At 43.3% G+C, this 12,176-nt stretch overlaps 1 protein-coding gene across 1 annotated transcript in view; it reads left to right on the top strand.

The window, feature by feature from the left end:
* Positions 1-1,752: 1,752 nt before the first annotated feature.
* Positions 1,753-12,176, top strand: part of LOC137618784 (calmodulin-lysine N-methyltransferase) — an 86,806-nt gene continuing 76,382 nt past the window's right edge. The window contains exons 1-2 of the mRNA XM_068348978.1: positions 1,753-2,086; positions 10,344-10,492. Of these exons, the coding sequence (XP_068205079.1) occupies positions 2,015-2,086; positions 10,344-10,492 (221 nt within the window). The 5' untranslated portion in view covers positions 1,753-2,014. The remainder of the gene's footprint in view (positions 2,087-10,343; positions 10,493-12,176) is intronic.

Below are 12,176 nucleotides of genomic sequence, written 5' to 3'. Positions count from 1 at the left end.
GAGAAATGAAGAAGGAGAAGAAGAAGAAGTAAAAAGAGGAGAAGAAGAAGAAGGAGAAGAAGAAGGAGAAGAAGTAAAAAGAGGAGAAGAAGGAGGAGGAGGAGAAGAAGAGCAGCACCTGACATCTTCTCCTGTCGTCTGTCCTCAAAATAGACTCGACTCCGAGAACAGTTGTAGAAGAACATAGCCAAAAATATGTATGTATGTTTTGTGTGTTTGTGTGTGTGTGTTTCTTTGTTTGTTTGTGTTTTTAGGGTATTTTTTCCCTGTGTGTTTAGTTCATTTGTGAGTTATTTGTTACGTATAAAAGTGGAAGATTTTTTTTTTTCGTTAGACTAAAATTAGGATTCATTGAACTTTTTTGTGATACACGAAATTTTTTTTTACCTTTTTCAATTCTTTGAAGATACATTCACACACACACACACACACACACACACACACACACACACATATATATATATATATATATATATATATATATATATATATAAAATCAGTCTCTCTCTCTCTCTCTCTCTCTCTCTCTCTCTCTCTCTCTCTCTCTCTCTCTCTCTCTCTCTCTCTCTCTCTCTCTCTCTATATATATATATATATATATATATATATATATATATATATATATATATATATATGTGTGTGTGTGTGTGTGTGTGTGTGTGTGTACAACAACAACAACAACAACAATAACAACAACAGATGCAATCATTCTTAGTCCACTGCAGGACAAAGACCTCAGTTATGTCTTTATTCATGTTTGATGGTTTGACCAATCTTCATTGCTACGATGACCAACTGCGGACTGGTGATGGTGGGAGACGTTAGTCTGATCGCTCAGAGCAAACCAACCTAGTATGGATTATACACAATATTACAATAATATTATGATTCCAAATGATAATATCAGTATATATGAATTAATTTGAAGCCTTGTAGGCCTACCACTGAAATATTGTTAGAGTTAGATCTTCAAATTGTGTTTTTAAATCTAAAAATGTTAAAAAATGGATGATAGTCCTAGCGACATTGAAGAATTTCTTACGGAAGATTAACAATATATACCTATTTGTTAGCTTTAAAAATGTTTTTAAAACTATAGATGGAAGAGGAAACATTATAATGAAAACAATTTAATATTCTCATAAGAAAAATACACCATTAAACAAAGCCAATTGTTAAAAGACAAGTCGAAGAGAACTGAAAGTGTCTCTTTGTGCTCTGTGCACGGAGTTGACTAAGTCGTTAGCCATACCATTCATGCTATGGCTGTGTGTCAGACCAATATCTTGTTTACCCAAAAAGCTTTGTAATTCCAATCAGATATGTTAACCCGTATTAAATATATAAAAAAGGCGTAGTATCTGGTGTGCAATACACACTTGTACCCGTGTAATTTGGAAAATCTGTAGTGATGTTTTTTGAAATCATGTGGATACATTACAGTAAAGATATGGGGCCTACTTGACATCATTAATGTTTTAGTTAGCTACCCAGGGCAATCGCATAGATTCCATACAAATGTAATACGCTTTATTGCAACATTACTCAATAGACGCAATTGTAAAGAAACCGGCGAGTCCTATACATACACACATACATACATACATACACCTTGCAACCCGTGCCCAATTTTTTTCAGTACAGACTGTATAGTAGTATTCTTGGCACCCTACTTTCCGGCCAATACTAGACGATCGCCAGCTTAAAGCGAAAAAGAAAGGAATTGAGAAGCTCCGAAAATACTTTATTTTGAAACTATAACATCGTATTCTCATTAGTGTAATTAATACATTGCCCAAAATGTAAGCTATAACACCATTAAACGTACGAACGAACAAACTTGCGTTGTAATGTGATCCCGTACTTTCGTCGTATGATTGTCCTGTTAGCCATCGTTTGTTTACATATCCGTCCGCGACCGAACTCAGGTCGGACAGCCTGACTTTATATCTCCCTTATCTGTAGAGTATTTTATATATTGATTTAATGAACCGTTTTATTTTTCTTTAAGAGAATGAAGGGAACCAACGAAAACTGCAACACCAAAAGTACAGTTGCTCGTCGGCGGTGGAAGATATTGGCTGAGGTGAGTTACGCTAATCACAGGAAGGTCCTTTCCCTAGGGCATATGGCTAAACCGTTTTACTATTGCCATAGATTAATATACCCCTATGCCAGTACGGCTTCTTGCTCCCAATTAATCCCATGGGAAGCTAAGCTTGGTCAAAGCCTTGTTTGTTTAGGGCCTAAGGCTAAGCAGTCTGTATTTCTTTATCCTTGCACCGTCACCAGAATAGTAACCCCCTGCCGTATCGCAGTTCACTCGTTGCTCCGTCAGTGCGTCAAGGGGTACGTGTGTAGATTGTAGAGACACTAAGCCAGCTGCTCGCACAGAGAACATCATTCCCACTTATCCGTGTCCGTCGTCACCCATATTACTAATTATATCTACGAGTATGTTGGTTAATGAACCAACGCTAATTATTCACTTATTTAATTACTCCTTTATCCTGGCAAGCAGTACGTGTTGTGCTACGTGCGTTACCCGAGCGGGCGAGTACAGTATTTTGGCGGGTAAGAAATCGATGACTCGACCACCTATACACTACTGTATCGAGGATTTATGAATATATAGAAGTCTGTATTGTAGATTCCTCTTTATATAGCGGGTTTTAGGGGCAGTTAAGTTTTAATCCATATTTTAATTATTTTCTTGTTTAATAGTCATATTTTGATAAAAAATTTAATTTTTATAAAGATAATGGAAAAGTATACTGTGTGCAGTAAGTTAAGTATCAACTTGGCAGTTTATTTTAGTTAGAACATAACTGTCTTTACTAATACTAGCTCTTGCTCTATTAATACTTGCCATTACTTTATATTTGTGGCTATTATGAGCCTACTTTGTCCCCATAATATTCTTATTTCATTGCGTCAAATTTTCATTTCTTCTATTTCAGCTTTAACAGCAAATGATATGCCTCCATACCTATAGCTATCGAAGCTACATCGGATACCAGTATGAAACGTTATTTTGGGTATCTCTCCTGATTAACCTGATCTATACCATCATTAATTTTGATGTTGAAGCATGTTGATAAGTGATAAGGGGTATTTAGATAAAAATACAAATTCTTTTCAATATGAACATTTGAATCTATTCCCACCATAACAGCCTATGATGATGATGATGATTATTATTATTATTATTATTATTATTATTATTATTATTACTTGCTAAGCTACAACCCTATTTGGAAAAGCAGGATGCTATAAGCCCAAGGGCTCCAACAGGGAAAATAGTCCAGTGAGGAAAGGAAATAAGGGAAAAACTACAAGAGAAGTTTAAGAACAATAATAATGTTATAATAAATCTTTCATATATAAACTATAAAAACTTGGAAATAACCAGAGAATAAATACTTCAAAATAACAATAAGAAGCGAAACAAGGTAGAATAGTGTGCCCAAGTATACCCTCAAGCAAGAGATATCTAATCCAAGAGATTAATTTTAGCCATGATTCTCATACAAATCTGTTTTTCAATATTAAACTTACCCGATAATCATGTAGCTGTCAACTCCGTTGCCCGACAGAATTCTATGGAGGGATACGCCAGCTATCACAATACTAGAAGGGGGTGTACTTACCAGCGCCACCTGTGGCCAGGTACTATAGTACTTCTTGTTGACACCTCCTCAATTTTTCCTCTGTCGTGCTTCCGGCAAGACGTTCTGGGATACGCTTATGATCTTCGAGTATTTTCACGGCTTTTGGTGAAGTATTCTCTCAGATTTCGGCTGTCGCTTTACTGGAAAACTTCTATATTAGCTTAGATAGCTATTATTTAGTCCTGATTTAACGGTTAACGATCTTTTGCTTGATTTTGAAACCCCACTTGGCTAACTCTTTTGATTCAAGATGTCTGACATTTCACAAGCCCCCACCCATAGACGATGTAGGTCTTGTAATAGGCGTATTCCGAAGGCCTCGGTAGATCCTCACACCGCTTGTTCTGACTGTAGGGAAAGGCCCTGTCAGTTAGAAGATCGATGTGAGGAATGCGCCGGACTTTCGGAACTTGATTTTGTCCGTCTTCTTAAGTACTCAACCAAGTTAGAGAGAGAGAGAGTTAGGAGGAGTTCTTCTCACTCTTCACTTTTTTCCTCACCTCATGATCCCCTACCTTTTCCTACCCCTGTAGTGGCTACCCCCGAACCTACTATTTGCCCTCAGCCTGATATGTCTGTTGTTTTGCGTGCCATTCAGGCCTTAGGCGATAAAGTAGAGTCAGTGGTAAGTGATCATAAGTCTCTTATGGCCGAAGTCAAGGAACTTAAGGTCAAGAGTGCAGTGGGTGGAATTAGTGCCAGTGCTGTGACGAGTGCTAGTGTCAGTGCAGTGCCAAGTGCTAGTGTCAGTGTCAGTGTGGTGCGTGAGGATACTTCTGTGCGTGCCAGTCGTCCTCCCAGTCCGGGACCTCTTGCAAGCTCCCAAGCCCAGGGGAGAAGCAATGTCGAACGGCAAAAGGGTTCGGCAGGCCTTGATCGGCGCACAGAAGTATCCTCGGTGGTTGCGGGCGTGTCTTCCAGAGACCGTCACTCCCACCTGCAGACGATTGAGCCCGTCTTTTACTCGTCTGCTGAGCATTTGTCAGGGAAGAAACGCTGGACTCAGGTCTCGAGACCACTCAAACGCAGAGTCCAGACCTCAAGAACTCAACCGGGCTGCAGTCATTGGATCAGCTCTGACTCGCCGCAGTCATCAGTTGATTGCACTCCGCCTAAGAGGAGTAAGGTTCTGCCACAACAGATCTCTGCTGTTAAGGCTTTACCTCAGCAGACCTTAGTGTCTGCCGACCCCAAGTTGACTCTACTGCAGTCCATGCAGTCACAACTTGCGGTCTTGATGTGTGAGTGTCAGGCTGAGCAAGTTACACCTCCTCCTGCGATCGCTCCGCCTGACCGCAGTACTGCCTGCCAGGCGTACGATGTTGAGGCTCCTCAGAATACCTTAGCACGTTCTGAGTTTACTGTTTCCAGTGGTGTGCAGCTCCCTCCGCCTTCCTTAAGGCAACCTCAGCAATGGGAACAGGAAGATCATTCCTTACTTCCTCCGCTTCCACTTGCAGTTCCACCAGTGAGGCAACACTCTCTTGAGGTACAACAACCTCTCCCATCCATGAGTCAGTCTCCTCAGCTCTCGCTGCAGCGAGCTCAACCCTCCTCAAGGCAACCACAACACCTTAGCCTTGCGCCTCAGGAGCCTCAACTCGCGAGACAATTACTGTGTTCTGCGCAGCCACTACCTCATCGCTCTCAGCCCACACCTCAGGAACCTCAACTCGTTCCTCAGGAACTTGCTACTGCGCATCCGCCTTCCGCTCAGCAAGCGCAACCCTTGAGTTCAGTCACTCATGCTAGGAGTCAGCCTCCTCCACCCATGCGCCTACCTTCTGCTACTTCTTTTGATCAGCCCTTGCAGTCTGAGCCTCAGGTGTTCCCTCAACAGAGTCTTGAAGAGGAAACCACTAATATTGTTGTTCCAGCTCGTACTGACTCTGCTGTTCAGCATACCTTTCCGATCTCTTCGCTACACTCTGGTGATGAGGCGTCTGATGATGAGGCGGCACACCTGGATCCCTCATCAGACGTGGATGAATCCAAGTCTTCTCCACCTTCTATTGACTTTCGTAAGGTCTTGGCTCTGTTTAGGGAGGTATACCCAGACCACTTTGTCTCTGCTATTCCCCGCTCTCCGCCATCTGAGTTTTCGCTGGGCATGCAGCCAGCTAAGTCTACCTATACTAAGCTAGTCCTAGCAAGGTCCTCTAAGAGAGCGTTAAGAATCTTAGGGGAGTGGTTACAGACTAAGCAACACCTTGGAAAGACTTCGTTCATGTTTCCTCCGACTAAGCTCACTTCTAAAGCGGGCGTTTGGTATGCCACAGGAGAGGAACCAGGCTTGGGAGTACCTGCCTCTGCCCAGGCTGACTTCTCAAGTCTGGTAGACTCGCCTCGTAGAACAGCAATGAGGCGCTCTAAGGTTTGCTGGACCTTCTCAGACCTTGATCACTTCCTGAAGGGTGTTTTTAGAGCATTTGAGATGTTCAACTTCCTAGACTGGTGCCTGGGGGCCCTCAGCAAGAAGACCTCCCCTGCGGACAAGGATTCTGCCATGCTATTAATGTCCTGCATGGATAAGGCCATTAGAGATGGATCTGGCGAGCTTGCGTCGATGTTTGTGTCAGGGGTTCTTAAGAAAAGGGAACAGCTATGTACCTTCCTTTCCTCCAGCATTACACCTTGTCAAAGGTCTCAACTCCTTTTCGCTCCGCTCTCGAAGTTCCTCTTCCCCGTAGAGCTGGTTAAGGACTTGTCTGCTGCCCTGATACAAAAGGACACACATGATCTTGTAGCCTCTTCGGCTCGTAAGACTAAGGTTGCTACCTCAGTCCCCAAGACTTATCGCACCCCAGTGGCTGATACTCCTGCCACGAGGTTCATACCGCCCTTTCGTGGTAAAGCCCCCAGCCGAGGAAGCTCCCGTCCAGACTCTTCCAGGAGCAAGTCTAGGAAAGGTTCCAAGGCTTCTAAAGGAAAAAACTGACTCTCCGCATCTCCAGACAGCAGTAGGAGCCAGACTCAAGAGCTTCTGGCAAGCCTGGGAAAAGAGAGGTGCAGACGCCCAGTCTGTCAGTTGGCTGAGGGAGGGTTACAGGATTCCATTCTGCCACAAACCCCCTCTGACCACATCTCCCATCAACCTCTCTCCCAACTACAAAGAAGAGGACAAGAGGCTAGCGTTTGCACCAGGAGGTGTCGCTACTTGTGCAGAAGAAGGCAGTGGTTATAGTCCGGGACCATCAATCCCCGGGCTTCTACAACCGTCTCTTTCTGGTGGCCAAGAAGACAGGAGGTTGGAGACCGGTGCTGGACGTCAGCGCGCTCAATGCGTATGTCACCAAACAGACGTTCACGATGGAGACGACGAAGTCGGTCCTAGCAGCGGTCAGGCAGGAGGACTGGATGGTCTCGTTGGACTTGAAAGATGCCTACTTTCACGTTCCTATTCATCCAGACTCCCAACCTTTCCTGAGATTCGTTTTTGGAAAGGTTGTCTACCAATTCCAAGCCCTGTGTTTTGGCCTAAGCACAGCTCCTATGGTGTTCACGCATCTGATGAGGAATATAGCAAAATTCCTCCACTTATCGGACATCAGAGCCTCCCTCTACTTAGACGACTGGCTGTTGAGAGCCTCCACGAGTCGTCGCTGTCTGGAGAGTCTCAACTGGACTTTGGACTTAATCAGAGAACTGGGTCTGTTAGTCAACATAGAAAAGTCTCAGCTCATTCCCTCCCAATCCATTGTGTACCTGGGAATGGAGATTCGGAGTCAGGATTTTCGGGCTTTTCCATCGGCCCCAAGGATAAGCCAAGCCCTAGATTGCATCATGAGCATGCTGAAGAGGAGCAGTTGCTCGGTGAGACAGTGGATGAGTCTCACAGGGACCCTTTCATCACTGGCCCTGTTCGTCGAGCTAGGGAGACTCCACCTCCGCCCTCTTCAATTCCATCTTGCAGCTCATTGGGACAAGGGTTTGACTCTCGAAGCAGTCTCTATCCCAGTCACCAAAGAGATGAAGACCACTCTCTTGTGGTGGAAGACCAATCTCCTTCTCAGGGAGGGCCTATCGTTGGCTATTCAGACCCCCAATCTTCATCTCTTCTCAGATGCATCGGACTCGGGCTGGGGTGCGACCTTGAACGGACGGGAATGCTCGGGAACGTGGAACGAGGAACAGGGAACGCTCCACATCAACTGCAAGGAGCTACTAGCAGTTCATTTAGCCCTGCTGAACTTCAAGTCCCTCCTGCTAGGCAAGGTGGTGGAGGTGAACTCAGACAACACCACAGCCTTGGCTTACATCTCCAAGCAAGGAGGGACCCATTCGAGGAGCCTATACGAGATCGCAAGGGACCTCCTCATTTGGTCAAGAAGTCAAAACCTCACTTTGGTCACGAGGTTCATTCAGGGCAACATGAACGTCTCAGCAGATCGCCTAAGCAGAAGGAATCAGGTCATTCCCACGGAATGGACCCTCCACAAGAGTGTGTGCAACAGACTTTGGACCTTGTGGGGTCAACCTACCATAGATCTGTTTGCCACCTCCATGACCAAGAGACTTCCGCTGTACTGTTCCCCAGTTCCAGACCCTGCAGCAGTTCATGTGGATGCTTTTCTGCTGAACTGGTCCCATCTCGACCTTTACGCATTCCCACCGTTCAAGATAATAAACAAAGTCCTGCAGAAATTCATCTCGCACGAAGGGACACGGCTGACGCTGGTTGCTCCCCTTTGGCCTGCAAGAGAATGGTTCACAGAGGTACTTCAATGGCTAGTCGACATCCCCAGGACTCTACCTCTAAGAGTGGACCTTCTACGTCAACCTCACGTAGACAGGTTGCACCCAAACCTCCACGCTCTTCGGCTGACTGCCTTCAGACTGTCGAAAGATTCGCTAGAGCTAGAGGCTTTTCGAAGGAGGCAGCCAGTGCGATTGCCAGAGCAAGAAAGGTTTCCACTCGTAGAGTCTACCAATCTAAGTGGGAAGTCTTCCGGAGCTGGTGTAGAGCCAATTCAGTATCCTCTACCAATACCTCTGTGACCCAAATAGCTGACTTCCTATTACATCTTAGGAATGAGAGATCCCTTTCAGCCCCTACGATTAAAGGGTACAGGAGTATGTTGGCTTCAGTTCTCCGCCACAGAGGTTTGGACCTTTCTTCCAACAAGGACCTTCAAGACATCCTTAAGTCTTTTGAGACTTCTAAAGAGCGTCGTCTATCCACTCCAGGCTGGAACCTAGATGTAGTCTTAAGGTTCCTTATGTCACCTAGGTTCGAACCTCTCCAGTCAGCTTCCTTCAAGGACCTTACCCTCAAGACTCTTTTTCTCGTCTGCCTTGCAACAGCTAAGAGAGTCAGTGAGGTTCATGCCTTCAGCAAGAACATTGGTTTCACGACCGAATCTGCAACATGTTCTTTTCAGCTCGGATTCCTAGCAAAGAACGAACTTCCTTCACGTCCTTGGCCTAGATCGTTTGAAATACCTAGCCTCTCCAACATGGTAGGTAACGAACTAGAGAGAGTTCTTTGCCCTGTCAGAGCTCTCAAGTATTATCTTAATAGGTCTAAACCTATTCGAGGACAGTCAGAAGCCTTATGGTGTGCCATCAAGAAACCGTCGAGGCCCATGTCCAAGAACGGGGTTTCGTATTATATAAGGCTTCTGATTAGAGAAGCCCATTCTCACTTAAAGGAGGAAGACCTTGCATTGCTGAAGGTAAGGACCCACGAAGTAAGAGCCGTAGCTACTTCGATGGCCTTTAATAAAAACCGTTCTCTGCAGAGCATAATGGATGCAACCTATTGGAGGAGCAAGTCAGTGTTTGCATCATTTTATCTTAAAGATGTCCAGTCTCTTTACGAGAACTGCTACACCCTGGGACCATTCGTAGCAGCGAGTGCAGTAGTAGGTGAGGGCTCAGCCACTACATTCCCTTAATCCCATAACCTTTTTTAACCTTTCTCTTGAATGCTTTTATTGTTGTTTTTATGGTTGTTACGGTAGGCTAAGAAGCCTTCCGCATCCTTTTGATTTGGCGGGTGGTCAATTCATTCTTGAGAAGCGCCTGGGTTAGTAGGGGTTGCAGCCCTATATACTTTAGCACCTTTGAGTTGATTCAGCCTCCAAGAGGAACGCTGCGCTCAGTAAGGAAGACGAACTTAAAAAAGAGGCAGAGTAACGGTTCAATTCGACTTCCTTACCAGGTACTTATTATTTCATTGTTATTTGAGATAACTGTTATATGAAATAGGGGATACTTAGCTATCCTTTAATCTTGTACACTGGTTTTCACCCACCCCCCTGGGTGTGAATCAGCTACATGATTATCGGGTAAGTTTAATATTGAAAAATGTTATTTTTATTAATAAAATAAATTTTTGAATATACTTACCCGATAATCATGATTTAATTGACCCTCCCTTCCTCCCCATAGAGAACCAGTGGACCGAGGAAAAATTGAGGAGGTGTCAACAAGAAGTACTATAGTACCTGGCCACAGGTGGCGCTGGTAAGTACACCCCCTTCTAGTATTGTGATAGCTGGCGTATCCCTCCATAGAATTCTGTCGGGCAACGGAGTTGACAGCTACATGATTATCGGGTAAGTATATTCAAAAATTTATTTTATTAATAAAAATAACATTTTCCATGATTGAAGTGATTAAGCTTTGAGAAAATGTTACAATGTTGTTTAAGGGTTATTTCATTTCCAGGCCCTTCAGAGATCAAATTCAAGAGATGCCTCTCCTGACAGTGCCTCCACAAGAAAGTTCCAGTCCTTTGGGCTCTTGACGTTCGACCCCTTGGGCCAAGACTTCTTCTCGGTGAAATGCATCAATTCGGAGCTGAAAGTCACCGTTAGGTAAGAAGTAGTTAGGACAACGATATCCTCAACTCTCCTTGGTAATGACTCTCATATTGAAGTTTCAATTTTGTTTTAAACTGTAGACAGTCGTTTCAGTAATTTTTTCCGTTTTCTTACTACGTTGGGATTAAACAGTAGGATATACATTGGGCAGAACTGGATAAATCTATTATCACTTACAAGGCTGCGAAGCCAGTGGCAAGTACTCAACTACTTACGCATGACGTCAAGAAGTTGTCAGAGGAGCTATCGTTATATAGCGTTCTAGATTGGTAAATTCTTGAAATTTGTTAACTCGTGTAACGGAGTCAAATAGTTTTCTTGGCTTGAAGTCATCTTGATTTCATCCCTCAAGGATTTCTGCGCTGACGTGCTAAGACCGACGTGAATTAAATGGATGCGTAATATTGCAGTCTGTTTTATTATTAAACATATGTCGACCAGATGAGTTTTGATAATATGGCATACTGTATTTCTAAAAAGATAGCTTTGAGCTTTTTGTTTTGTTTTGAATATTCTTTTTTTTATTTGATTTATAGTCAAATTGTCTAAGTAGCAGTCCGTTGGAATTTAGTCCAAGTGGAAAGTGGATGATTTTTTATTACGAGTCAGGAATATAATGGCACTAAAACTCCTTCGATGTGATAGACTTTTTATAAAAGCTGGTCAGACTACCTTAGAGTTTCTAAGGTGATGTGATCAGTTTGAAAGTGAGGGATAGTTTCTAGAATCTTTAGGTAGTGAAAAAAACAGAGTTCCGTCTAATCATTCTCAGTAAACACAGCTTCTGCCTGAGCCCTTACTCGTCAAGGTGTTTGTCAAGTGATAAGAAGCGTTTATTCAGTTCTGTTTTCAGCATTTCACATTTTTTCCATGATTTATTCCTATGTATTTTTTTATATTCTTTAACCCCCTTTATAATATCTCTAGTAGCACCACTGATATATCTTTTTGTAAGCAAGAGTCCCCAAGACACCAATCAAGTAGGCAGAGTTCTTCCTCCTAGAAATGTGCCGTTGTCACGTCAAGTCAATAACGTAAGTTCGCAGAAGTAGATCTTTGTCTCGCTACCTGATTTGATCAGACATTATTTGAGTTGTATGTTTTCATTTCATTAGTTCTTTTTTTATTTATTTTTCTTGAGCGGTCGTGGCTTGTCGGGTCCCCGATCCGACAAGCCGCACGTTTTTTTCTCTCTGCCGTTGGATGACGATGCCTGCTTACTCTCTCTCTTTCTTTCTCTCTCTCTCTCCCCTCTCTCTCTGTTATATACTTCAGTAGTGATACAACAGTTGCATTTGACATTGATCAATTATTGATTTAGCTCCATAGTTTCTTTCTTGATCTGCCATTAACCCCTGTATAGACAAGCTTTATCTGACTCATCTTTCTCTAGTTTTAGTTCATAGTACTGTCATCATGATGTCCGAGTTTCAAATTTTGGTGGTTGAATTAAGTACGTGTCTCTCTCTATCTCTCTCTCTCTCTCTCTATCTGCCGAGTCCTTCACAAGCACTCTGCGATGGTTCTCGCTTGCTTTCTTCATTCAAGAGAATCGTGTCATTGTAATAAAAACATTGCTTGATGTATGTTTACAGTAAACTTGAATGAATAACATAATAATTTATATACTATTTTTAAAGTTCTATTACATGAAGAAGTCTCGAGCACCATACAACGC

This window comes from Palaemon carinicauda, chromosome 25 (genome assembly GCF_036898095.1).
Source record: "Palaemon carinicauda isolate YSFRI2023 chromosome 25, ASM3689809v2, whole genome shotgun sequence".
NCBI lineage: Eukaryota > Metazoa > Arthropoda > Malacostraca > Decapoda > Palaemonidae > Palaemon > Palaemon carinicauda.
This window is presented reverse-complemented; position numbering and strand designations above follow the sequence as displayed.